The following is a 27,254-nucleotide window of genomic DNA, read 5'->3' on the forward strand; positions in this document are numbered from 1 at the left end:
ATGGACCGCGCTCGCCGCGCAACAAACAGCCGCCGCAAGCCCCAGGGAGCCTCTTCGTCTCCTCCGTCCGCGACTGCATCGGCCTCTGCTGCGTCTGCGTCGGCGTCGGACGCCTCCCTGGAGCGCCATCAGTCGTCGGCCAGTCCCATCATGGCGCATGCCACTAACACTCCCACAACCGCACGGCGCGCCAACAAATCCCTTCAGCCTGCCTTTACCTTTTCCACGCCAGGCCCTGTCCGGCCGTCGACGCTGAGGAAGTGGTCCAAGACCATGGACGACTACGCCGTGGCCGACGACGGTGACTTTGAAAACGACAGCCCCAAAAAGGGCGGTCACAGCCTGCGCAAACGCGCGCGTGTCGACTACACCCTGGAGCAGATTGACGACGACGGTGACTTTGCGGCCAACGCTGCGTCCGCCTCAGCCTCGGCAGCGGCAGCGGCGTCTGCTGCAGCCTCTCGCAACGGCAAGAAGCGACGGACCACGGAGGGCTCCAACTACGACTCTGAGGATCTCTACGGGCCCAGCCCCAAGCGGCGAGGCGTCTCCGTGGACGCTGACACGCCCTCGAGCCGGCGCCGCTCGTCCGCCCGCAAGCTGCTCGAGGCCAAGGCCTACAAGGACGACGTCGACGACGACGAAAAGGACGTCCAGGACACCATTGAGGTCGGCGTGACGGCGTTTGCAGGCCCGGACAGCTCGCCCTCGGATGCCTCGTCTGCAGACCTGTCTCTGTCTCTGGCGGCCGGCCCACAAAAATCTACACCCGTCCAGCCAGCGTCTGAGCAGCATGACAGCACGACTCTTGCCGGCCTCGCCGAACAGCAGCAGCAGCAGCATCACGACGACGCTCAAGAGCCAGCCTCATCTTCGTCTATGTTGGATTCCACCAGCATGGCAGCCGCCACGGCCAGCGGCAGCCTCAAGCCTCACTCACCCTCACCCTCACCCTCACCCTCACCCTCACCCACGCCTCACTCACCCGCAGACGCTCACCCGCCGTCCGTGTCCGCGCACGCGCCACACCTCACCACAACCGCACCAGCCTCAAACCCTCCTGCCCAGCCACAACTCAAATCGCAAGCCCGCGACGCCACTTTTGGGCCCTTTGCTGCTTTGGACGATACAGTTCAGGGCGACGACTCGCTAGCACAACAAAAGGCAGAGGCAGAGCCCAGCACACATATAAACAATGGCACCGACAACCCGCAGGCCGCTGAGGAAGCTGTGCAGTCTTCATCATCTCTCTCTCTGCATCCTCCATCGCTGCCTTCATCGCCGCTTCCCGCATCGCAAGCTGCCGCAAAAGACGACGCTTACACGCCTGTAACAGCCGCTGTTGATGACAAAGACACCCGCGCTGAAGCCGCTGCACCTCTCGAGCCGTCTCTCCAACTTCCCGAAAAGGAAATTCTCCAGGGCCGCACAGTTGAGCCGCAGGACAGCGAGACGCCTGCCCAGCCTCGGCCGCAGTCTGAGTCCGGGGCTCAATTGCTCCCTCAGCCTGCTGCATCCGCCTCTGTTTCTGCTTCTGCTCAGGAGCAGCCATACTATCCTTCGGCTGCGGCTCACTTGTTTACCGTGTCTGCCCCATTGGCGCAGCACCCTCAACCTCAATATCAACCTCAGGCCCAGCCTCATCCTCAACCCCAAGAACCACAAGATCGAGATCAAGATCAAGATCAACCCCATACACCTGCACCAGACATGTCCATCGACAAACAGGAGCAGTCTCCGGAGCAAGACTCCAAGGCCTCCAGCCCTGTGCCCGCCGTAGCCATCTCCGTCACCGTCGCCAGCTCTCCAGCGTCACCCACCACGTCTGGTTTTGACTCGGCCGTCATGGAAGCCTCGCAGTCGACAAGCGCCGACACAAAGTGCGCCGACCATCTTATCCCACAGCCCGAGGGCGAAGAGGTCGCCGCCGCCACTACTCAGTCATTGGCAGATGACCAGACTCAAGACTTGGAGGCGGATGCCACAAGCCGAGCATCGCCAGCCGTCTCCGAGCAAGATGCATTGCCGGGTGATTACATTCCTACTGGTAAATGGAGCCATCTCACCCCTTACATTGAAGGTGAATGGGTCTGGTACCCCGAGAAGAAGGCGCCTCAAGAAGACGAGGCCGTCGCCAACGAGGACCCGGCTGCCGATGACTTGGAGCCAGTTGCCGAGGACAACGACGACGTTGCCGACGCTGGCACTGGAGCTCCTACTAACGCCCTCAACACCCCATTGCGAGGATCACCCGTTCCCGACTCAATGGATCCCACCGCTTACAACTCTCCCGCCGCCGGCGGAGAGGACGGTGACGAAGTGGACGTCTCTGAAGAAACGCCCGAGCGTAGCCGCTCATACCGCTACCGCAGAGTCAGGAACCCCCAAGAGTTCCTCGACCTCATCAAAAACTATGAGACCATGCCAACGGAAGAGCTCAGGCAGGCTCTGCACGTCATCACCACCGCCATGGCCCACTGGCAAGACGAGTGGAATTGCCTCGGCCAAGAGGTCGATGACTACGAAAACTCACTGCGCCGGCGCGCGGCAGACATCAAGTATGAGAACCGGACACGCAACCTGAACCAGCAGGGCATCAGCTGGGAGGAGCCCGAGTTTTTCCCCAAGGGCTACAAGGCCAAGGACAAAGAAGGCATGAATGAGACGCGCTACCTCCAAGCCCAGGACAAGATCATGGCCGCCTCTTACGGTTTCGAGTATGATCCGCACCCCTCCAAGATTGGCCGCCAGAATCCCGAGACCCAGCAGGCGGGCATCATGACGCGCGGCCGTTCGCTGCGCAACCAGCCCAAGCCCACGGCCAAGGCCACCGAGGCGGACGAGGTCACCGGCAAGAGGCAGCGCAAGCCCGTCCAGCTGTTCGACCCGGCCACCCAGGACGTCAGCCGCGCCGCGACGCCCGTGCCAGCTTCCAGGCCTCGCCGACGCAGGACCGCCAACGGCGACAACGACGACGGCCAGGCCAACGCCGCCGCCGTCTTCAACGGTGAGCCCGTCGCCTCAGAGGAAGAGGCGACTAGCGATACCAAGCGAAGACGCAACCGCGCGACCCGCGCCAAGGCGGCTGTCGTCCCCAGCATCGTCGAGGAGCTCGTGGCTGCCCCTGCCATTGAGGAGGCCGCCGCCGCCGTGCAGACCCCATCCAAGTCGGGCCGCAAGTCGCGCGCCAAGCAGCCCGTCAAGTACGACGACGAGCCGGTGCCCTTCCCCTCCGTCGAGGAGGAGCCGCAGCAGGAAGAGGAGAAGCCGCAGCAGCCGCGGAAGCGCATGCTTACCCTCAAGATCCCCAAGGGCAAGAACATCAGCGAGCCATCTTCGGCCATCACGGACAATGGCGATTCGCGACCTTCGACAGCCAATTCTGAGTCTAGTGTGCACACTGCCGAGTCGTCGTATTCGTTCCGCCCTAAGCGCCAGAAGCGATTCCGCGACGAGCCCGAGGAGAGCGAGGAGGCCACCGCGCAGCCTCCTCCCGCCAAGAAGAGGAACAAGCGCACCAACGCCGCCCCTGCTGCTCCCGCTCAAGCATACACTCCCACTCCCGTGCCTACCATTGAGGACGAACTTGCTGCCCCAGAGCCCGTCGAGGCCGACGCCGCTCTCGGGGTCAATGGCCGTAAGATCCAGAAGATCAAGGTTGTCCGACAGACGCCCGCCAGCCGCAAAGCAACGCCGTCGGCATCGGTGCCGCCCACCGGCGAGGAGGGTGAGGAGCCCCAGAAGGACTACAAGTCCATGACCAAGTCGGAGAAGATGTCCGCGTCTATGAAGAGTGAGTATCATGTTCCCCTCTCCCCCCCGTGCCTCAACCCGCTAACAAACTTCGTCCTAGGTCGATGGGCCAACGGCAACATGGCTGGTGCTGTCGAGAAGCGAAAGGCGACCCTCGCTGCGAAAAAAGCCGCCCAGGCAGCGGCTGAGCAGAGGGTTGGACTGATCGCTCCGAAGCCCAAGGTGAAGGCGGCCAAGAAGGAGCCGGTCGAGCAGACGGAGATGCCTCCGGCCTTTGCTCCCCAGCAGCCTCAGCCGCAGATTCCCGGAATGGGATACCCGTTCCCTCCCTCTTAGAGATACCCCAACTCGCATCAACACACACAACAGAGCACCCTCCCCCCGACATAGGGCGGGTCTCGAGAGAGCCCAAGAGAGGGCCTTTCTCTTTTGCATCTACAGCAGGCTTTCGACTGTAAGATTTTTATTGCCCGGTTTTCCGGTTTGGAAACGGTGGTTTTATATCTCTCAATTGCCGATTCATGTACCATACTTGGACGACAGGAGTCTGTCTGCTTTGCGCAGTCCACACAACTGGCAAAGACGACTTGCACGAGTCACTCGGAGCACATACGTTGAGCGCGCACAAAAAAGAAAACAGAAAAAACACAAAAAAAAATTACACCGAGAGGCACTGGATCGCTTCCATATAGGACGCCACAGTTGCCCGGTCTGCGTTTGAGAGATATCGAGGCGATTGAACACGATGTATATTGGACATCGGTTATAAGGGTCTTCGACTTTTGGCCCTCCCCGTTTCTTGTTTTTCCAGCTTTTCCCGACTTTTGTTTACCGGATTGGCATTGGCATTCGGACCAGCCTCTTTTTGAAAGAGCATACAGCCGGTTGGTCCCTCCGGCGTTGGTTGGCCTCGTTGAGAGCCGCGGCTATACAGGAGGAATATCTGCTTTTTTTTACCCTACTGTTTTTTCCTTGTCCAAATTGGAACTCGGAACTCGGTTTTTTTGTGTCGTTTTACCTTTTTCCCTCATCGTCGACTTCCTCGAGCGACGCTACTCTAGGGAGGTTGTCATCTTCTCTTTTCCACCTTTGTCGTTTTCCCTGCTAGCCGGCTTTCCCTTTCTCCTCGCTGCATCTAGGAAGAGAATACAGGAGGTTCACTGCGGATTCCCCCTTTTGCATTTTGTACAAACAAAACAAAAGCACTTCTTTGAGACGACGAGCCAACGAACGACTACGAAACAATGAATGGCAGGTTATTCGAGGGATATGGATGGATAGGGATGAAAATGAAAGGAGGAGAGCGAAGATACAGGTCAGGTATCTATTTTTGTGACAGCAGGGCTGGGCTGGATGCAGAAGAACCTGCTTGCTTCATCTTCGACCTCTTTTTTCTCCCTTTTCCTACTCTTTATACCCTTTGAGGCCTTGTTTTCTTCTCCTTTTCGCGATTGCGGATTTTGATTCTGTTGTACTTATTCGATTCGCTTTTTTTATCAGGTTTCTTGTTTTTGTTTTTATCACTCTGGTGAGTTTTGAGCCGGCTGGCTGGTTTGGTGGTCTCGGGGGTAGGGCGGAGGTAATACACTTGCTTTTTCTTTTCGATTTGACTTTGAGGGTTCGTTGTTGAATACTAGGGTAGTGCCTAAGGGACAATAAAAGTTGGCAGATTTTGCACAATTTTCTCATAAGACTTCGTGAAGTGACCCTTTGTAGTAGGACATGCTTGGCAATGGGATGTTTGGCGCAGTATCATACACAGGTAATGTGGGTAGCCGGAAGTAGGGCTCTTAGGAGTAAGGTAGTATGAGGTATAGAGTGGGCTTGAGAGAAATGGTAGCATCTAGATCGTTGTGATCTCTCATGAGGACCAATGAGTAGACTGGAGGAAACTTGAATAAGAGGCATTCATTTTCTGGATTTATTCCGTTGTTAAGGTGCTTATGTATTGGATTTAGTACGGATGCTGTGTTTCTTCCTTATAGTGCAGGGTAGACGTTCGAGGTGCTGGGCTTGAGGCTCTCACGACGGAGCGCGAGTCAGTCAATGGCTTAGCTAACAAATAGGTAGGAACAGATGTCTCGACCATCGATAAAGTGTTGACAGAGAAACGCTCATGACATCTAATTCGATTATCCACAGCATGTCTCAGGGATTCATGTCTCCGTCTGCATCAGAAACACGGCAGCGTATCGACGCAACAGCATCACAACAGTTTCACATCATCAAGAGACACCCGACTTAAGGATTTTTTTGTCTTTGTCCGTTTGATGCGATACCTGATATTGAATCATCCTTACACGCCGCAAACCGAAATGCAAGAGCCTGCCGAAATCCAGCGACTTTACTTTCCCGCTTTTTTTCTTCCCTTTTCTCCCCCCTCCCATCTTCTCCCGTGCGAACAAAGAAATCAGAAAAGAAAAATAGGTGGGGGGAGAAGGGGGTGGGAAGGTGGAAAAGAAGAAGAGTTTCCACGCTTCTATAAGTTCGCATCGAGGGACTTGGTCATTGGTGTTTCTTTTCTTCCTCTCTTGATATAAAAAATAACTCCCTTCTTCCTCCCTTTGTGAAAAACCTCTTACATGACGACACCGGAGTTGCTGGCAATACGCTGGACACGTGTGTTAGCATGGATCTTTCAATGCGAGGAGCTGGTCTGTCAAGACTTACGGGCCACAGCTCAGCAGCCTCCTTGCCGACGGGTCCGGTGATAGCGGAGCCCTTCATCTCACCCTTGGGGTTGACGATCTGTAACACGCATCGAATTAGTTCCTCTGCTCATGTCGTGACGTGTTGGATTTGGTCTTGAAGAACATCCCAAGTCTCGAAACGGGACTCGGAGCCATTTCATGACCAGACGCCAGGAAAAGATGGGGGGAAACATACAACACCAGCGTTGTCCTCAAAGTACAGGAAAACACCGTCGAATCGCTTCCAGGGCTTGGACTGTCGGACAATGACGGCGGGGTGGACCTTCTTTCGCAGCTCAGGCTTTCCCTTCTTGACGGTGGCCATGACCATGTCGCCGACACCGCCGGCGGGCAGGCGGTTCAGGCGGGCACCGATACCCTTGACGGAGATGATGTACAGGTTGCGGGCACCCGAGTTGTCGGCGCAGTTCATGACGGCACCGACGGGGAGACCCAGGGTCATCTTGAGCTTGCCACCGGGGGCACCACGACTGCAGTCACACGCTTGGTCAGTCCACGGAGTCTCTCGATACGTTTGTCCTGCGCGGTTCTCCGGCTGTCTTTTGCAATTCCCCGGCGAGATTCATGAATACTGGTGTCGGCATAAGCGTGGCCAGAGGTTGCTCCGTTTCGAGATTTCGAGGTCGGTCGGTTTGCCGCAATTGTCTCCAAGATGGAATCTGGCGTTGAGTCGCTTGGCGTGAAAAATTCGAGCAGCATCGTTCGTCGGCGTTATAGAGGCTCAAGTCGTCGCTCGTCCACTTTGTCCATCCTCCTCTTGCCCGGCATGCTTTCTCCCAGTATTGCATTCATCTCGTCGAGGAAATCAAGAGACACAAAGACGTGAAGAACGTTGTTGTCACAGATTAAGAGCAACTTACGATTGCTTGGCCATTGTGTCTGAAGGGTTGGGGCGTTAATTCGTGGGAAACGTGCCAAAGTCGCGGATTGCCGTCGTGAAGCTGAAGCTTTTCAGGGCCAAATTTTCCTCATGCAATCTGTGGGGGTGAGAAACCCTACGAGAAGCGAGTTTGTGTGGTGCACGTGAAGATAGCGCTTATCGGGCGGGCTGGCGGAGGAGGTCTTGGTTCCTGGGCTGTGATTGGCGGCAGCGGGGGCCGGGGCTAAAGAAAACCACGGCCCCGCTCTTTTTCGTTCTGGTGCGTTTTCACAGCATTTTCGCGTTGGGCATCACGATCAGTCATATTGACGAGCTGTGGTGAGGGAGGTGATTGGTGATGCTCTTAACGAGACGCATGTGTGTACGACCGCTGCTACTCTGGACTCGGCAATCTTGCATCTGGAATCACACGGAAAGGAACAATGGACCAATACTGCGAACATGAGATGTGAGCAATGTCTCAGGACCACGGCTAAGGTATCAGAAACGATCCAACACCGACTTGCTTGATCAGAGAACTCGCATTGGAAATACTCGCATAAGGGACAGAAAAGGCAGGAAGACATGTCCAGATATCCAACTCAGCCAAAGAGCCACCACTTGCAACCATATTCCATCCAGCTCAGCCAAACAGTAACGGCTCAGCATTTCCATGGGCATCAGTCCCAGTTCTTCTCGGCTTCCGAGACGGGCGAGTCGTTCGCCTCAGCTGCTGGGGCCTCGCCATTCGTCATTTGAGTGTCGAGTTTATTCATTTCCTTCACATCCTCGTGAGCGATCGTGACGAGTCTGCAGGCGATGTCGCCCTCGAAGTCGTTGACATATTTTGTCAACGCTGAGCTGCTGACACATTAACACAAGGAACACGCCTCCATCGCCGACTACCAGGCACTTACGACCCCTCTCTCTCTTCTCCAGCGGGCATGTTTGAGGCGTTGTTGCTAATATTGTGTGATTCGGACGAGTGAGAATGTTCACAATGAAAGCCGAGGCTGTTTATCAGTGAAGAACCACAAAGTCTCATCAATCACAACTGGGGCAGCAGCATCTTCTTATATCCCCTGCTTTCCTTTGCACCCATCAGCTCATGGATGGCCAACCTGGCTATCAACTAGAAGTCCCTTCAGCCTCATTGCTGTCCCAACCATCATGCTCTTCATCAGGCTCGAAGCTCTACAACATGCCTCGTAGTGTATGGCCGGAATCGCCAATGATACCGCAACACATCTCAGCTTGCGGCTCTGCTTGTGCGACAAGAACAGGTTCAGTGACCTCCCAAGTTGACCACGGCACGTGGTCGTGTCTCACTCTCACTGAAAGGAGGCACAACGTCTGTAATCCTTATATTAACCGTTTGCCAGGGGCCAATGAGTGAGACGTCTCGACCTGCGAGTTGTTGTCGATGTTGTCCATCTGCATGCGGTGTGCATCGAATGCATCGAATGAGGTCATATCGGTCAAGGACGCTAGACATGTCCGTCCTCCTGAGAGTCGGACGACCAGCGCTGGCCACTGACGGCCCCCAACCTCCATTGGCCACGATGCCCTCTCGTTGTCGACGCTCGAGCATCACGGCTGGATACTCGAACCGACGGTGAGACTGCATGCAACCACGCATGCATGGAGTGCGCGGTAAGCGCCTGAATGCGCTCCAGCGTCTGAGGAGGCAACGAATTGCAGCACAGAAGCACATATGCCCGACGTTTGCCCATCTCCGCCGGAAGTCGAAGCAATCTGGAATGGATCCGGCATGCGAAGAATACGAACTTGATTCGGGTATCTGATATTACCACTAGTAGGCCAAAGAACTTGGCGGCAATGTCTGATGGGATCGCGTTCCCGCTAATCGGCTATTCCAGGTCCCAAGCAGGAGAAGTCAGGCCAGGTACCAACACTGAGCTCTCTCCATATGTGTGCGACCTCTCCTCCTCGTGATGGTGCGTGTGGGCAAATGCGACCCAACGGTGTCTTGCCCTGCGCTAAAAGCGACCGCTCTGCTGGACCTCAAATGGGGGCCAGAGGAGACACACACACAGGGAGGAAGACAGTCCATCTGCCCGGTCTCAAGAGGCGATTCTCGCAGCAATTGTGCCAACCACAAGCCTGGGCGGCGTTGGTTCCGTGCAGCAACACGCAGACAAGCATGTCTTGATGCTTGTTGATTCGCCAATCCCCCACACCACGTGCGGGGTGATTCTGCGTGTCCTGAAGAGTGGCAATCCAATGTTATCTGCAGAAGATGGGCTCAATGGATCCGGGGCCTTGGGCTCAGAAAGCAGCCGAAGTGGTAGCATTCTTGTGCTGCAGTGCTGCTCCTTACCTTTGCATACTATAAACAGGCTGGTCCCACCAAGCACAGCGACATCGTGTACGACATTGACCACTATCTGCCTTTTACAAATTCATGTCTGCATCGGATAAAGACGACATGCGGCATGTCGATGACGGAAGAGGCAACAGACGGGGCGTCTTCTCTTATTACTTGTTGGCTGGCAATGCTGACAACATGAAGTCGGGTCCGAAAAGTATGTGCTAGAGCTTGCGGTACCCGAGCGGTAGCGTCTGGGTTGGCGCTGCACGGAAATATACAACGGATATACTACCCTAGCCGCCTGAGATCCAGAAGAGTGACAGTTTGCATCTCAACTAGCACTTGAACCTAAGGTAATACGCAGCGCACTAGGAGATGGTTTCAACGCCGGAATTGCTCGTCATGATTCACAGAGGGAAATTGCAGATGTTGGTTCTGCCTTGGTTGTATGTGCGTGTCGAGCCAGCTTGTGTCGGCCATCAGGAGGAGGAGATCTCAAGCCTGAACGAAGGATCGAGTGTTCGTTCCATCCCCTGTCACAGTGCCAACACGCTCGCCTGCCAGCCACTTTGCTGCTCCCTGGTAGGAACAAGGGCTGAACATCGCCGTGTGCCGGTGGGTGGGCAGCTGTCAACTTGAAAGGTCACATCTCAGATGGGAACGCCAAACAGATACACTAGCTGGGCGTCTGATTTGCGCGACGATGATGAACCCTTTCCCATGTCGTATCCACGGACCTAGAACCAACCTCATGTGGGGGCTGATGCTGCAAACTGCGTCTGATAAGCCTGCAACCTAAGGGGTAGTGTCGGTACTATGTATTACTATTCCTCCGCGAGAATTGCAAATTTTTCAAGCCCATCATCCTCTGCTGGACTTTTGTCTGCTACTATAACCTACTACTATAGAGATAGGAGATTGATCTGTATAGTCGCATGCAGTGTCTACAGGAGGAGCCGCCAAGCCGAGCAGGAAGCGGTGGTGGTCATTTTGCCGGCCTCACCACCTGCCTAGCTCGGCAGCTGTTGGTCCCTCGTCGACAGCGCAAAGGGCTTGGGATCGTCGAAATGCATAGCAGCAGCGGTTGAGGTTTTGTCACGGAATACTGCATGGGTACTACCGTTCAGGTAAGGCTAGTACTAGCGATGGATCTTCATGCTGTCGATTTCGTCGTGCTCGTGCTCAAGCTCATGCTCATGCCCAGCAGCTGTGGCGGTGCAGCATACAGGCGTTTAGGCGGCGCCTACACCAGACACAAGACCCGACGCCGTGCACCGTCATACCATCTGCAGCGGCCCATGTGAACGAAGCCCTCCGGCTCAGACGGACGGTCTCTGGGCATCCAAGGGCAAATAACGTCGAACCAGCCGCCCGCTTCAGGCAATGCCACAGTTGACCCCCCCAGCCCGCCAGCTCCACAGGCCAGCTCTAGCCCGCCCCGGCCTGTGGCTTGAGGCATCGAGAGGTTCCCTGGTCCTGTCATAGTCCCGGCCCTGTCACGGTCCCCCGTTGTGCTGCCCGTCTGCCAATCTGCGTGCTGCCTCTCCTACCCCCCACCTGCAAGCAGCAGCAGCAGCTCGGTCTCCGTCTCCGTTCCCTACAAATCACCGTCCAGTCCCTTTCCCTTATCGAACTCCCTATCGAGAGCCACCGGAATTGAGCCTTGAATCATCTTCGCACCCGCAACTGCTCTGCTGCTGTCCGTTCTGGCCCGGCGCTCGAGTCAGTCGCAACGCCGGAGCTGCCGCAGCATTGATGCGACTCAGGACCCCCCCTCGAGTGCGTTCCGCGGATGAAGCAGACCGCCGGCCGTCTTCGACTACCTGACCCCGAAATCCTGCGTCATTACTTTGTTGCTAGTCGCCGCATTGAAATCTCGCCGCCTGCTGTGAGGTCATCGACTGCCCTCGGCGCGCCTTTCGAGCGACACGGCAGCGCCTGAGACGAAGCGACGGAGGGGAGACACCGCAGGAAGAAGTGAGGTGGGAAAGACTTAGGTTGTGAGAGAGACTGGCCGGGAATGGCGGCACATTTCGACTTCAGCGCCTCTGCCTCCTCCGCGACGCCGCCGCAGCACCAGCAGCACCAGCACGCGCACGCCATGGCCGAGCACAGCGTCTCGTCGCCGCACCACCCGAGCAACGTCACCATCTACCAGACGACGGGGCCCGATGCCCACTACGGCCCCGTCATGGCCCCCGGCGATGCGGGCACGCCGCTGCTCAACCCGCGATCCTGCGTCACCTGCCGCCGGCGCAAGGTGCGGTGCGACAAGCAGATGCCCTGCTCCAACTGCCGCCGCGCCCTCATCCCCTGCGTCTTCCCCGCGCCCGGCCGCGCGCCTCGCCAGCACCGGCCTAAAGACCCCAACGCCCCCCCCAAGGCCACGAGCCAGCGCGAGGTCGAGCTGGTCAAGCGGCTCAAGAAGCTCGAGGGCATCGTCGAGGAGCTGAGCGGCCAGATCGAGATTGAGACGGGCGCCAGGGTCTCGTCCGCCGGGGCCTCGCCTTCCAATGATGGATCTCCGTCGACGCAGCGAGCCAAATCCTCCAGCTTGAGCGCAATGACCTCGGGGCTTGCGGACCACGGCGACGGCCACAGTGCCGGAGATGGGAGCGAATCGCCAATGATGAGGGAGAGCCGGAAGCAGTTGGGACGATTGGTCTTGAATGATAACAAGGGCACGTCTCGCTATGTGAGCAGTGGGTTCTGGTCCAGGCTGAACGACGAGGTACGGCCCCCTCTTCCCGTGCCCCCCTCTTGGCCCGCGTGGTTGCGACTCATGTACTGACTTTCACATCTCCTCACTCAGCTGGATGCCATCCGAGAGGAAACGCAAAAGCTTACCGATGAAGACGCCGACGACTCTGAGTTTGAAGAATCGCCGCCCATTGACTCACCCTTCACCGCCAGCAGCTCCGTCTATGACCACCATGGCTTCATCCTGGGATATCGATCAATTGATGTCAACCTGCAGAAATGCCATCCTCTGCCGTCTCACGGCACGTTTCTCTGGTCCGTCTATCTGGAAAACGTAGATCCGTTACTCAAAATCCTCCATGTCCCAACCATGGAAGGTATACTGCGGGAAGCTCGGCGAAATCCCGAAAAGCTGAGCCATGGTAACGAGTGTCTGGTGTTTGCGGTATACTTTGCCGCGGTTGTAACGCTCGACGAGGCTGATGTAGGTGCTCCCATGCCTGGATATAGAGTTTCTTTCAAGACTTTGCTAACACCGCCAGGTCCAAACCAACTTCAACACTGGCAAAGAGGAATGCCTTGCTCAATTCCGGTTCGCCGTAGAGCAGTCGCTCGCGAAGGCCAACTTTCTAAACACCGCAGACATCACCGTCGTCCAGGCGTTCGTGCTGTTCCTCCTCGTCGTTAGGCGGCACGACGAGTCTCGCTTCTCTTGGTCTCTCACGGCCCTCGTGGTTCGCATTGCCCAAGGACTGGGTATTCACCGTGATGGAACCCACTTCGGGCTGTCTCCCTATGAAACAGAGCAGAGGCGGCGCCTTTGGTGGGCCATCCTGACTCTCGACTTTCGCTCTTCGGAAGAGATGGGCACCGACTTGGTTGTGTCAGAGGGCGATTTCGACACCCAGCTGCCCACCAGCATCAACGACACCGACATTACACCCACGGGCACCCAATACCCAGCTGCAAGAGAAGGAAAGTCGGACACGACCATCACCCTGGTCCGGTTTGAAGTCTGCTCCATGTCGCGACGCTTACATGAGGCGGCGAATAATAAGAACTCGTCTGGCAAGGGCGAAACCGACGGACTCGCTGAAAAGGAGCGGCTCCTGGTCGAATTCTACAAGAGGATCGAAGACAAGTTTCTCCAGCACATGGACGAGGACGTTGACGCGCTGTACTGGGTTGCAGCCATGATATCCCGCATCATCATGGCCAAGATGTGTCTCATCATATACCAGCCGATGCTCTTCCCGGGCACGGATACGGCGCTTACGGCGGAGGTTCGAGAACGGATATACATTGCCTCGATCGAAATCGTCGAATACAACCACAAACTGAACCTGGACCCCAGAGGCAAGCAGTACCGATGGCTGTTCAGGACATATACAAATTGGCACGCGATTGCTTACATCCTGGTTGAGACGTGCCGCCGTCCTTGGTCGGCGCTGGTCCAGCGCGGCTGGGAAGCCGTCGTCGGCTATGACAAGGACCTTGCGGAGAACATGAAGAGAGCCGACCATGCCTCTGTGTTCCTCCCGCTGCGCAAACTCTTCATCAGAGCTAAAAGATACCAAGAATTAGAGGTGGCACGCCTCAGGGCCAACCCTGAAGAGGCCAAGCGCCTGGATCTCGCGGAGAGGATCAAGGCAGCCCAGGCGCGATTCGATCCCATTCCGGGCGCCGAGGCCAGGATGCAGCAGGTCAGAGACCGATGGAGGGCGATGGTCAATCTGGAACAGGCCATCCCAGCTCCCGGCATACAACAAGGACCAGTGGCGCCTCCCGTATCCAAAGAGGCTCACCCACCGTCTCAGCAGGTAGCTGCCGGTGCTGGACAACCCTACCAACAGCCGCAGCTCCAGCCACAAGTCAGTGGGGGAAACCAGATACCCATGGACATCTCCAACGTCACCATGGAGTACATGGATGACTTCATGGCGCAATCCAGCGTCCCCATGGCCGAGCTCTGGACCGTGGGATTAGGGGAGGGCCAGGCCATGGCCATGGACGGGAGGCAGCAGGGCCAGGACAGCGTGCTCGGACAGCAGCCGATGATGATGCCACCAAACCAGCAGCAATCCAAGGAGGAGCATCACGTTCCGCCCTATCTCTGGCCCGAGTCCTTTGCGTCGACCAACCAGAAGTTTGACCTGGAAGATGCGGAGATGCTGGGGGCTGACTTTAACTGGCAGGACTGGAGCCAGAGCGTCCGCGGCCTGATGGATGGCGGGCAGCCGAAACCGGGATGGTAAGGTGAAGGAAGTCTATGTGTACGATTTGGCAGATGTCACGAACTTGAGGTTTGTTCCGACGCTGTGTCACCATGTATGCGTACCGAACCATTGGTTGAGGGGGAAGCAATCAATCTACCGATATATATATAGGGGAGAAACTGGGGAAAGCTGTGGGAATCATTATCTCACGATACCCTTGGGTAAATGGGGCGTTTACTTTATTCTTTATGTCATGGGAATTAGATATGTCTGTATGAGTACTACCTGATTATGATGCTAAGTATGGCTTGCCTCTTGGTGTTTTTACTTGGTGTTCCACGAATTGATACTGGTACACCTCTTCTGCCAACGTCCCAAATACTCAGCACAAAGCGTCTCGCCTCTTATTAGGGCAAAGTACTCATCCTGCAAAGACATTACCGGCAATACTTTGAGGTTGTCCTCAATCCTGTGTCAACCCCACGGGAATCTACCAGTGTGATCAGTCTATTATGACAACAAACAGACAGACCCAACCATGTACGGAGCTTCTACCCCGGAAACTGCGCGTTCTTCATCACTTCACTCAGTACTCGACTTTTGCTGACGGCTAGACGCTTTCTTAAGGCATCTTGACCAACAAAACACCAAAGGAAAACCTCCTATAACAGTCTGTCGTCTAGGGTAAGTGGCTGTGATAAGTTGCGTGCTGTCATGTGACGCTACCGAGAATGGTAGGAATTGGCGGGAGGCTCTAGGGATCGACTGGAGCAACGTCAAGGCCTTGTCGTGATCTTTTTTTAGCGGACCGGGACTAAAAAAGCTTATCGGGGCAGTAAATACCGAGCGACTAACGACAAGGCTGGAGATCGCGAACCAACCACCGATTCTAGCAGCTTCTTCACTCTCTCCCGCGACACCATCACCACAAACACTCTCACGACGCATCACAAACACAATCAATGGATCCCGGAAGACGAGCCATGCTCGCAGAGCCTCGCGGCTCACCGTCGAGCCGTCGAGATCCCACGGCGCCGCGCTCCGACTCGAACTCGCGCGTGTCCAAGCCCAGCAAACCAGGACCGTCGACGACCGCCCGCAATGCCGCCCGGTATCTCAGCCAGGACGAGCAGTCGCGCCAATTCGTGGCCGATGAGGACAAGTTCGTGCTGAAGCAGGCCAAGAAGAAGGCCGACATCCGCGTGCGCGAGGGTCGCGCGAAGCCCATCGACGTGCTGGCCTTCAACCTGCGCTTCGTCGACGAGGACCGCGACCCCTTTGACGACGAGGAGGCCGACGACGAGATCCAGGTGGACGCGCCCACCAAGGTCATCGAGGGCCTGACGACCGCCGCGCAGATCTCGGAGCTCGACTCCAACATTGTGTCGTACCACGTGCTGGAGACGGACCCGCGGAACCGGCGGTACTGGGAGGCGCTGCGGACGCTGTGCGCGGATCGCAGGGCCAAGCTCGACCCGCAGGGCCACGAGGGGAGGGTCGTCAGCAGCGTCGCGGAAGACATTGACAAGATCCTGGCGCCCAAGACGTACGAGCAGCTTGAGACGCTGGAGCAGCAGATCAAGGCCAAGCTGCGGTCCAACGAGGACATTGACACCGACTACTGGGAGCAGCTGCTGCGGAGCCTCAGAGTGTGGAAGGCCAAGGCGACGCTGGCCCGCATAGGGGAGGAGATTGAGGCGAAGAAGAAGGAACGGCTCGCACAACGCGCACCACGCTCGACGACGACGACGACGACGACATCCACGGCAGCGGACGCGGCGAGAAGCAGCGGTGTGTCCGGCGGCTTGGCGCCCACAAACAAATTGGATGGCGAAACCGGGAACGAGGATGACTCCCAGGCCACAATGGCCCTCTACGACAGAGAAGCGGCCCGCGGAATCTCTGAAAACGAGGAGGTCTTTGCGGCTGAAGAGGCCCTGCCCGGCGGCTCCAAGCCCCCGCAGTGGACGGACAAGTATACGCCTCGCAAGCCACGGTACTTCAACCGCGTGCAGATGGGCTACGAGTGGAACAAGTACAACCAGACGCACTATGACCACGACAACCCGCCGCCCAAGGTCGTGCAGGGATACAAGTTCAACATCTTCTACCCGGACCTGGTGGACAAGACCAAGGCGCCCACCTTCAAGATCATCCGCGAGCACGGCAGGCGGCGGGGCGAGTCGTTTGCAGCCGCCGGCGAGGTCGACACATGCCTGATCCGCTTCATCGCGGGCCCTCCGTACGAAGACATTGCGTTCCGCATCGTTGATCGCGAATGGGACTATAGCGCTAAGAAAGAGCGTGGCTTCAAAAGCTCATTTGACAAGGTACGATTGCTCTCTATTCTTGTTTCCAATTACCCGGTTTGCTTTCCCTGCCCACTTGACTATCCTTGGCCACGGGCTCCAAAGCCTGGTCAGGGCCTGGGTCCTCTGGGTGTGTGTGTGGTCTGAACCGCAATCCTGCGAGCGCCACTGAGAAGGATGCCCACCCGGTTCCCAGACAGCCGCGCCACACGCGCGGTTCTGTTGGCCGGATACGTTTCCCCCCCTTGTCTTGCCCTAGTGCTTCCCTTGCCTTAGCATCCTGGACCCTGTCGAGCTAACGCTGTAACCTCTGATAGGGCATATTGCAGCTACACTTTCAGTTCAAAAAGGTAAGCAAGAGAGGAAGAGAGAAAGAGAAACGAAGAAAGACGGCGCAGTCTCTGAGGCGGAATAGGAGAGAACAAGAGTCAAAAGTGCAGAAAACAAGGCAATTGCTAACCCGGATTATGCAGATCTTTTACAGGAAATAGACCAGCGACTGGCTGGACGAGCGACAGCTGCATGGCGCACCATCTCTTCGCGCTCGTCTATAACATATACTTTTCTTTTCTTTTCTTTTCTTTCTCCCCCACGGACAAGAGGGTTTGTCTATGACCTCAGCGATATGGATTTATCTGGCGTACCTTGCCACCGCGATCACAAAAAGCAACGAGAGATGAGCGAAATTGGACAAGAGGACGAAACGAGAATGAGTACACCGTACGAAGGAAATGACAACACCGGTCCCTCGACCCACTGCAGAAGAGGAAACAGGGCTAGAAACTTGAGACAGGTAGAGCGAGCTGCAGGATAATCAATACTTTCAAGGGCTAATAAACAAAAACAAGGAACGGCAAGGCTATTCGCATCCATGGACGGGCTTCTGCTGGCTTTGGCTGAACCTTCGTGCATGGCACTTCACACATGATTGTGCACAGTCCACCCTCTCGGCGATCACTGGACCGATGTTCAACACTCGAGATCCTGGCCGCTGATCGAGGACAATTGGCACACACACGCTACACGCTCACATTTCTGCTGCTCGTTGTACGCCTATGGACGAGAAAAGATGGGTCGTGGCTGAGATTCCGTTTCGGGGAAGAGGCTAGAATGCTTCGCGAAGGGTTCACCAGCATCCTTTCTCTGGAGAAGCCCGGTGATCCCCGGCAGGGGCTGGGGCTTGATGTGTCGGACAGATTGGAGGATGAGCGCCTCTCGATCCCATGATGCTGCTTGCCGGACGTTCTAGAAGAATCGGCTGACGCTTCCTTTCGGGGTGCGACAATCAAATTAAGATCCGCTGGCTGGCATGAGACGGGCTGAGGAAGAGGTGGTATAAAGACGAGGGGGGGAGAGAGAGGGACAGAGAGACAGATAGGTGGTTTGGAGGAAGGACTGCCGGACGGGAATCGCGTGAGTTGTGCGTATGCGAGTTATGCAGGGCGTGTTCCCTCATGGCCTGACCAAGAGGAGGAGAGGCTGCAGAGGCTACTATTCGACACGCAACCAAGAATCTATGCGAAACGGGATGGATATGGGAAAGCAATCAAACATTCTTTTATTCCCTCATGGCAACCCCACGGCTGAGTTCGCTTAATGCCTACTTTTTGTCGTCCGCAATTGTCTCATGGCACGAGCCTCCGGAAACGCAGCCTCTCGCTCCCCTAAGGTGCTGAGCCGGCTCCCGCGACCCTTGGACCATGCAGATTATTCTGTGGACGGGATGAACATTGGGCGTGGAAGCTTCTCTTTGGCTTCCTTTGTTCTTGGCTTGGGGCCCCCCTCCTCCCCTCCATGGCCTGACCCCTGCCTTGGTGCTGCTGCTGGTGCCCGTGGGTCGATGTAGGGCCACGAATTACGGTGGTTCAGCGGGAATCCCATCGCATCTGGCCTCACCAGCGCCGCGGAAGATGCAGCAAGCCGTCTAGGATCAACTGCTACCCTCCGGCCCCCCCTCACCCTGCCATCTCCCCTCTTCCCTCCCCATGTCCTGCTGCCAATAGGAAACACGGGCGAGAGCCGACTCGAGGCAAAAGCTGTTCAGGTGCAAGTAGCATCCCGCCGGGGGAGGAGGAGCTACGTACAGCTGCATGAATGGCAACGCGTTTCCTTCCCTTGCCTTCCACCCCCCTCCTCCCATTCCCATCGTTCGTATATAGACCAATCGTGACGGCGAGATGGCACAGGCAAGAGGCGCTCTCGCCAGAGGTTATCCGTGCCCCCGAGTAGACCGTCCCCCCTGGTGGAGACCCCGTCCCGACGCGTCTCGTATCTCTCGAAGAGACAAGGCCCATGGCCATGGCATGGAATGGGGCCTGGGCGATTGCAGTCGCAGCGACGGAGGTGGCAGCGACGGCGGCATTAGCCAGCCTGGTGGGCTCCTGATGATTCACTGCCGGCGAGGAACCCGTGGTCGCCGATTTGCTCTTTCTGGTGCTCTCCGACTCCTCTGTGGCTCTACCGCTCACACGCTGACCCTCTCTCCCCTCCGCCTCTCTCTCTGTGTTTCTCTCTCTTCCACCCTGCCTACCTCGTGGGCCGGCCTTGGCTTCTCCCCCGTCGCACAAGTCCCATCGCCTAAGCTCTGCCGGCCGGTCCATATCTCCTACATATCTAACGGCCACCCGGCACCTGTTTCAACGAGCCTTTGCCCACGTTACTCAGAGTGTAACCGGTGGCTGCTTCGAAAAAAGTAGCTATAGAAATCAGAGGGACGGCAAGAGATGGTGTACCGATGGCCCAATCGAGAAACCTGCCAGACCAGAGCCCTTTTTCATCTTTTCCCTTACGTGTATTGACGGTATTGCCTTCTGTTTGGGTGGACGAGGGGGGTGTGTGCGTGTAAGTGATGTGTGGTGAGTGACACGAAGAAACGCTGAGCTTTGCTTGTTGACAGGGCCAGCTCTCGATGATGGTTGGTCTGGCTTGGCTGGTGTGGTCTGGGGCGGGATAGCAAAGAATGATTGTTCCTCGTCCGCGTGGGGAGACGTACTGGGAGGTATGTCTTTGTTCACGGGACCGGCATATGATGTCTATTCTGGGAGCTTTACTTACACAATTTGCTCTCCCCAAGCTCTGCCCGTCTACCTTCCTCTGCCCTCTCTTACATCTCTTCTCTCCGTCTGTCTATCTCCCACTCCCTCACAGACCTCTCTCGTCCACTCCCCCACTCCCGCGGTCCTCTCCTCCTGCACATGCACCTGTGCACATACACACACACTACTATCAGAGGTACCCACAGAGGGGGGAGGGGGGGCAAGGTTTGAGCAGGCACCCTCATGTCACTAGTGTCCCATGGTGTACGATGCAGAAGACTGGACTCACCCCCCCCGGGAGAGCCGATCTGGGATGAGGATCTGGTCCGGGAATTTTTAGCATCTTGGACCCTGGTCGCGGGCAGAAGAGCGGCGAGCAGGGCCCCTTCTACGGTCTACCCCATGGGAACCGGGGGCTGCAGGACCTCTATCGTCAGGAACGCCGCCTCTCTACGCTGCGTGCTGCTGCTGTTGTTTTGCTTGATGGACGAATAAATAGCTTCACTCTCCCCAGACAAGGCCGGGGAACCAACCACTTCAACAAGCCAAGACAGCCGTTTATCCCAATCTCCTCCTACTCTTTGTTCAAACGCGGAACAAGCAGCGGACTTATACAACCTCATCCTCCTGTTGTATCTTTTTCGTCTGCTCATCACTGTCATCCCGTCGGCTGCTTCTTGTTTTCCCTTGCCATAACTTCCCATAGCTTCGGGTGTCCCATGCTGTCCTTCTTGTGACACTTTGGCCCGCCTCCACTTACACATACTGCTTGGGTTCAACGGCCCTTTCCCCCATTTTCCCGTTTTCCCTGACGGCGCTGTTACGACATTGGAGAGACTATCTCTTCTCTTCTCTCTTTTTGTCCTCCTTTCTTCTTTCTCCTTCTCCCATTATCGGCTTTTGTTGTTTTCGACAAAAAAGAAGTTCCCTTTGGAGCAAGCACAAGGCTTTAACCGCCGCCCCCCCTTTTTGTTGCTATCCTTTGATACGAAACTCTCTTGTTGCTTTGTTTCGAATCACACACTCAAAGGGCTCTCTCTTCCCGCCGGTTCCCATCTATGGCGTTGCAAATGCTGGAGAGGAAGCTTCCGGTGGATAGCTACACGGATTTCCGACACCCGCAGCAGACGGAGCAACAATCGTGCTTGATGGCGTGCTGCTCACCTGCGGCCCTTTCGACTTTGCCATCTGATTTCGGGCAGCAGGGGCAGCAACAGCATCACCAACCTGATACATGCTCGTTTCCTCCGACAGCTTGCGCCCTCCCTCAAGAAGAACAGCAACGGCATCATCAACAACAGCAACAACAACAACCGCAGAACCTGCAAGACCAGCACGGGAGACGGATTCTGTCGTCGCCGCCAGTCTGCTGCAGCGACGCCGCCGCCGCCGGCGCCTATATGAGCCCGTACCTGTCGTCGTATCAGCAGCCGAGAAGCCAAAACATCTGGCCGTCGCCTCCCCTTGGACCGGGAGACATCCAGAGCTGTACTATTTCATTCCAAGACTCGCCCGTCTGCGGGAGCGCCCGTCTGCCCTATTACACCACGTCGCCCGCGTCTCCCAGTGGATGGTCGTCCGCATCTGTATCTGGATACCCTCCGAATACGACGACGACGACGGCGTTGTTCGATCCACGAAACTCTGGCGATCAGACGCTCTTCCGCCTCCGCACCCCCATGTCGGCGCAGGAACTGCCGGCCCAGCACCACCAACCAGACATGTCTTCTTCGACCTCCTATACGCCGGGTTTTGGCGCGGGATCCGACGCCGACGTCTCAGCTGGCCTGAGCATGTCGGTGACGCCTTCTGATGCCATGGTCAGATACTCTACTGCCCCGCCCGCTCGTCTGCCGGATTTTGGATCTGAAGCGCTCAGGCGTAGAATGCCGCGGTCGCCTGTGATGTCTCGGGTGACTCCCAGAATGAGGATGAGGCCTGAGAAGCGCCGAGGGCGCGCAAAGTTCCTGGAGTCGATCGGGGACGAGGTCAAGCCAGTCCTAGCCCCCGTTTCCGTCCCCGTCGATGTCATCACCGTCCCAGACTACCCCGTCCCGACGAGCAGCGCCGTGGGCCACGACGAGAAGACCGACGAGCCGTACGCGAAGCTCATCTACAGAGCGCTGATGAGCGCGCCGGACTACACCATGAGCCTGCAGGAGATTTACCAGTGGTTCCGGGAGAACACCACCAAGGCCAAGAACGAAAAGGGCGGGTGGCAGAACAGCATCCGGCACAATTTGAGCATGAACGGGGTGAGTCTTGAGTTCCTCTGGGTTCTCCTTTTTATGCACGTTTTGATTTTGTGGCGTTGCTGTTACTGCTACGATAAGATTCTCTTGTCCACTTTCCTTTTTTTCGGCCCTCTTCGTCTTACAACAGCTTCAAGGATCCCATGTCGTGGGGCCACCGCATGAGCCAGCCTCAGTTTTCATTGCTTTTTTCTAATCCTTTCTTTTCCTTCACTACATCATCTAGTACTACATACATACTTAGGAGGAAATGCTGACCCTCCTCTTCTGCTACAGGCCTTCGAAAGATGCGATCGCAAGCTTGCCAATGGCCAGGAGCCCTCAACGTGTGCAGAAAAGGCAGGCGAATCCAAGCGGACCAACTTATGGCGTCTGGCCGAGTCCGCCATTGGGAAGGGCGTGCAGAGCACGACCAGATACCGCAAGGGCAACTCTGGGCGGCGCGCGAGCAGACGCAGCGCCAGCACCAGCCAGCCAGCCGGGGACGTTGTCCGGGGCAGCCAACGCAGCTCGATCAAGGCGCTGTCGGGCCAGAAGGGCGGCCACGCGGCCAGAAACGCGCGGGTCCGCAGCCATCTGTACGGCCAGGGGCTGTCGCTGGCCGACGGGCGCCAGTACCGGCTGATCGAGAGCGGCCTGGGCTCGCCGCCGCCCTCGAGCATGCCCGACGGCTACTACTCCATGCCCATCGCCATCCCACGGATCGACCCGGCGGCGATCCAGGCCCCGATGGCGGCGCACGGGCACGACTTTGGATCCGCAGACGCAGCCTCGGACCTCTTTGGCCTGCAGATGGGACCGCGCAGCAGCAGCCACGGCGGCGGCGGCGATATCTCTGTTTCGTACATGGGCCACCACCACCACCAACAGGAAGAGCCGCTGTACACGCCGCCGTTCCCGTACGGCATTGCAGACGTCCAGGTCCAGCTGGACTACCCTGGCGAGGACCCCAGTGGCGACATCGGTGCCCAGCTGCGGCGGTACGAGGCCCTGACGGGCACGCCCAGGGTCGGCTGGGCCAGTCCTAACGGCATATGAAGGAAGCAGCAGCAGCAGCGGCATGACGTGAACTGTTTGCACCATGTTAAAATGCTGCTTGCTTGCTTGCTTGATCGCTCTGCTGCCTGCTTGGCTTTGGTACCTCCCTTCTCCCCTGATTTTGCATGGCTGTGCTTTGCTACGTTGTTACCTCTTGGGGGGAAAGAGAGAGAGGGAGAGAGAGACAGACAGACAGACAGAGATACATGTTCATTACAGCCCAAAGAAGATCCAACAAACCTTTGCCCTCAGCCATACATACACATCTGATGGAAAACCGAGCCGGTTCTCGGGGGGGCGGAAGAGAGAGTTTGGCATACACAGCGTCACGCTTGGACGGTTGGCCGTGTTACACACCCAGGCTGCCGTTCCGATTGGCGATGCGATATGACGGGCCACACAGACACACACAACACACACACACACGCACACACTCACTTCTGCCTCTCTCAATCTGTCTGGGCTCACCCACACACTCTTACACACACGCACACGTTTCTCTCTCTCTTCCTTTTGGTCCCCTGCCCCTGCTGTTCACCGCGTCCCGCATGCCAATGTCAAACTTGCATATGCACGCGCAGGCATACACACGCAGCCTCCCTCACGGGGACAAGGCCCGAGACGGGGTTGGCGAGTACAGTACACGCAGACAAGTTGCTTGTATAAAGGCGGGCATCAGCATGAGCGACGTCAACGGCGATAACAATAACTGGAAGCGATGAAAAAGCACGCAATCCATTATCAGGTGGAGGAGATGCAGAGACACCGCCACTACCAGAAACTTCAAGCAGATTAACAGCAACAACAACAGCAGCGGCGAAGTATCAAACAACAACACCGGAGACAACGCGCCGCCAGTACTTCTCTGGCTACGAGATGGATCATATCTTGATACCGCAAGGTTCTAGACTTGCCCAGCCACTGGCTGTTGCAAACGAAATTCCCACTCGGAAAGAAGAGAAGATGGGAACTTGGGTACTTTGTACGACGGAGTGGCCCGTGGAGGTGAAGCCCGGCCCATGCGTCTTCTCAACGTGGCTTCTGCCTTGCCTGGGTGACACAAGAAGCAAGCACCAAAAGCATCAAAGCATCAAGCTTCAAGCAGTCGTCTCTTGTGCTCTCCGAGGTTATCGCCCTCACTTATCTACCTCTCTGGGAGACCTGATTTGCTATTTCTGGGTGTTTGATGCATACGCCTCTGCTTATTGTCCGTGGACGGGCAAACGCATACGTACAAGAGAACCAGACGATTCTCAAGAGGCGAAGAGAGAGGTCATAGACAAGGATGACGATGTACGTACTGATACCGTCACTATTACTCTACCGATGCCTCTCCTGCTTTGTACAGCATACATGCAGACCACACAAAGACCCCCCCAGCCCATGACCATCTCAGGCGAACCAACAGTCGCCTGCAAGAATCCTGGGCACATGGGAGAAGGGCACGCCCCCATCCTCTCTCTTCAACCCTTACCTTGTCTCTTTATCTTTCTCCGATCGGTGTTAAGAGTGGGCAAAGAAGAAGTTGCCTAAACGGGCGAACAAAGGGACAACTGCTGGATACATTTTCTTTGCAGTCAGTTGGAGACATGATGCCGCCGCCGCATACCCTGCTCCTTGTCATGGGAGGGGGTGTGTATGTATGGATGCGGGTGGCGGGTGGATGAGATCCCCATCAATCGTGGAGAGAGAGAATTCCTCTCTCTCGGTACCTTTCTCTCTTCTTCTTGCCAAGGAAGAAGCTTTGGCTGGACTCTGTTTTGCGGGCGGTGATCTTCGGATCTGGCTCCCACACTCTTGGAATTCAGAGTTAGGATCTTGGTGGCTGGGGAGTTTCTGGATCCTCTTCGATTTTTGGTGTCTATTTTGCTCACCGGTTCTCGTTGTCTTTTGACTGACCGTCTGTTTTCTGCTTGGAGTTTTGCTTCCATGATTTTTCTCTCTATTTCTGCTATGGCTCTGGCAAGAAAAAGGGTGCCTTCATGAGTTTTCTGTCTTTGGAATACATTGAGCGCTGTTCATGCAATGGACAATGATTGGAAAGGGCACGGTGAACGGGATTTGGATCCGACGATGGATGGATAATAGTTTTGCTTTTCCGGCCTTTCTGTGTTCAACTGGGCGTGTTCGAGTTTCCTCTTGTCTTCCAAGGTTTGTCTTTCATGTGGAGCGATGTTCTTCAGTTCTTCATTTTTGCTGCTTGTTTCTTTGCCCCTTGTTCTTCTTTTTATTGTTTCCTTCTTTGCTCTTGGCAACGGCCGCTTCTACTTGCTTCTGTTTCGATTGAGTTGCCTTCATACCCATAGTGTTTTCTTGTTTCGTTTGCTCAAGGTTTGCTTGCTTCTGGGTTCTATAGATTTTTCTTTCGTTATCTTCCAAATAGCTTAATTATCATGTTGTTTCTGTTATTTCTTCTCCATTGTCCAGTATCGTATCCCAAGGCTTCATAACCGGCGCACGAGGTATAAGTGGTGATCATCTTTGCGTAACAACAAAGTGCCACAAGCCAGTATCTTGCTCCAGGCAGAACGAAACAGGGCAAAAAAGAGACAAAAAGGGCAAAAAAAAGCAAAGAAACAGAACTCTTCTGCCTCCCCAAGCCGGCAAGTTCCGACCAAGAAAGAAAAATCTTCCTAGCGTCAGTTCCTGTCACGAACCAACAACACAAAACACACAATGCACATACTGTCTCAACCCTTCTTCTGCTTTCCTTCCGGCGGGAAGCATGCATGGGTCAGGATCAAGGTACTTGCTTGACATGCAGTGCTTCATCACCCATGCGTCAGCTGGCATCTTGTGACATCGGATCAAGAACGTAACCTGCCCCTGGCTAATAGAACTAGAAGAGCTTAGCTATGCTTAAAGCTGTAGCTGTGCTTGAGCAGGAGATAGCGCGATGGGAGTCCGAGATTAGGGACGACACGCCACCGGCGAAGTCCCAACAAGGATCTCTGCAAGAGTCGGTGAAGACAGATGATGTATGATAGTGTACATACAGGAGCGTCAGAGCACGTACGTAGACGTGTTCATGGGGACATTGTTCCGTGGTGGAGAGATAACCAGAGAAAGCAGTAGAGACCCGATACGGTGGGTTTCGACGTCTCTCGCCAACAGTGAACAAAGAGGAAAGAAGACGAAGCTGTCATACTTACCCACATACCTTGTCCGCAGAAGTGACATCTGCTGGGACCGAGTCTCAAGATGAGATTTGAGGGGTGTGGGGGGTGTGGACATGGCGCAAAGAAGCCCACAGAGTTGTCAAGCCTTGCAGCAAGGCTGGGTACGTACATCATGTGCATCCACACGCCTCACGGTCAAGGATAGCCCTGCCTCGCGTGTCTGGAGGATCTCCCGGGGGCAAGGATATGGGCATGTGCGTCGGTATGGCGGGTGTGGTGGTGTGGCAATGGTGGGCGAGATGGACAGAACCAAGGACAGGCGGGGAAGAGGTCCAGAAACATCCAGCCACAGTCAACCCCATGTACAACTCGTACGAGTACCACCGTCAAAAAGGAAAGAAACTGCATAATGGCACATGGCCTCTTGTTGAGCGAAGAAGAGCAAGGCTGAAGAGAGAAGAACAACGTATCGCAGAAAGAAAGAGGTGGAATCCCTGACGAGCATTGGCCTACTCATAGATGAGTATAAACAAAAACCTCTCTTCTCGGCATAGTCCCTCAAACCGGCAAAGGCTTTGAATGTCTCAGATAGACGTGCTCGGGTGAAGTAGGTAGAGCCAGCTGCTGGCATCTGCCTGCAGCCGCTCCTCGTATCGAAATCCGTACGGGAACCTCGAACTTCCGTGATACTAGTCCAGCTCGAGCATGCCTTAAGCCAATTGACTTATATGATCGATCACCATGCCTTTGCGGCCCCAGCAGCCATCGAGCGTCTGCCGTACTCGCATGAGAGTGGTGTCTAGCGGCAACGGAGAGACTTACCTGACACCTGCAGTAGACCATCGAGCCTCGACCGACGATGAGACGAGCCCAGTCATTGGTGGATAGTTCTTCTCCTATGAGATGCACCTTGGTGGCACTTTCGTTGCT

At 56.0% G+C, this 27,254-nt stretch overlaps 5 protein-coding genes across 5 annotated transcripts; 4 read left to right on the forward strand and 1 right to left on the reverse strand.

Moving 5' to 3' along the window:
- BBK36DRAFT_1121375 (hypothetical protein) lies at positions 1-4,089 on the forward strand (the record flags this gene model as incomplete). Its single annotated transcript, XM_024890819.1, has 2 exons — positions 1-3,793; positions 3,854-4,089. The coding sequence occupies 2 exons, from the start codon at positions 1-3 to the stop codon at positions 4,087-4,089; spliced, it is 4,029 nt and encodes a 1,342-aa protein (XP_024749343.1).
- Positions 4,090-6,331: 2,242 nt separating this feature from the next.
- BBK36DRAFT_1164440 (ribosomal protein L14b/L23e) lies at positions 6,332-7,338 on the reverse strand (the record flags this gene model as incomplete). Its single annotated transcript, XM_024894645.1, has 4 exons — positions 6,332-6,364; positions 6,424-6,501; positions 6,640-6,934; positions 7,325-7,338. The coding sequence occupies 4 exons, from the start codon at positions 7,336-7,338 to the stop codon at positions 6,332-6,334; spliced, it is 420 nt and encodes a 139-aa protein (XP_024749344.1).
- Positions 7,339-11,675: 4,337 nt separating this feature from the next.
- On the forward strand, positions 11,676-14,610 carry BBK36DRAFT_1160141 (hypothetical protein; the record flags this gene model as incomplete). Its single annotated transcript, XM_024894265.1, has 3 exons — positions 11,676-12,386; positions 12,468-12,839; positions 12,898-14,610. The coding sequence occupies 3 exons, from the start codon at positions 11,676-11,678 to the stop codon at positions 14,608-14,610; spliced, it is 2,796 nt and encodes a 931-aa protein (XP_024749345.1).
- A 923-nt stretch (positions 14,611-15,533) lies between these two features.
- BBK36DRAFT_1203494 (hypothetical protein) lies at positions 15,534-17,027 on the forward strand (the record flags this gene model as incomplete). The annotated part of the gene is made up of 2 exons (XM_024897269.1): positions 15,534-16,901; positions 16,986-17,027. The coding sequence occupies 2 exons, from the start codon at positions 15,534-15,536 to the stop codon at positions 17,025-17,027; spliced, it is 1,410 nt and encodes a 469-aa protein (XP_024749346.1).
- A 3,946-nt stretch (positions 17,028-20,973) lies between these two features.
- On the forward strand, positions 20,974-23,205 carry BBK36DRAFT_1120693 (hypothetical protein; the record flags this gene model as incomplete). Its single annotated transcript, XM_024890727.1, has 2 exons — positions 20,974-22,170; positions 22,444-23,205. The coding sequence occupies 2 exons, from the start codon at positions 20,974-20,976 to the stop codon at positions 23,203-23,205; spliced, it is 1,959 nt and encodes a 652-aa protein (XP_024749347.1).
- Positions 23,206-27,254: the final 4,049 nt, after the last annotated feature.

The sequence above is a fragment of the Trichoderma citrinoviride genome (assembly GCF_003025115.1).
Source record: "Trichoderma citrinoviride strain TUCIM 6016 unplaced genomic scaffold BBK36scaffold_8, whole genome shotgun sequence".
In the NCBI taxonomy this organism is placed as follows: Eukaryota; Fungi; Ascomycota; class Sordariomycetes; order Hypocreales; family Hypocreaceae; genus Trichoderma; species Trichoderma citrinoviride.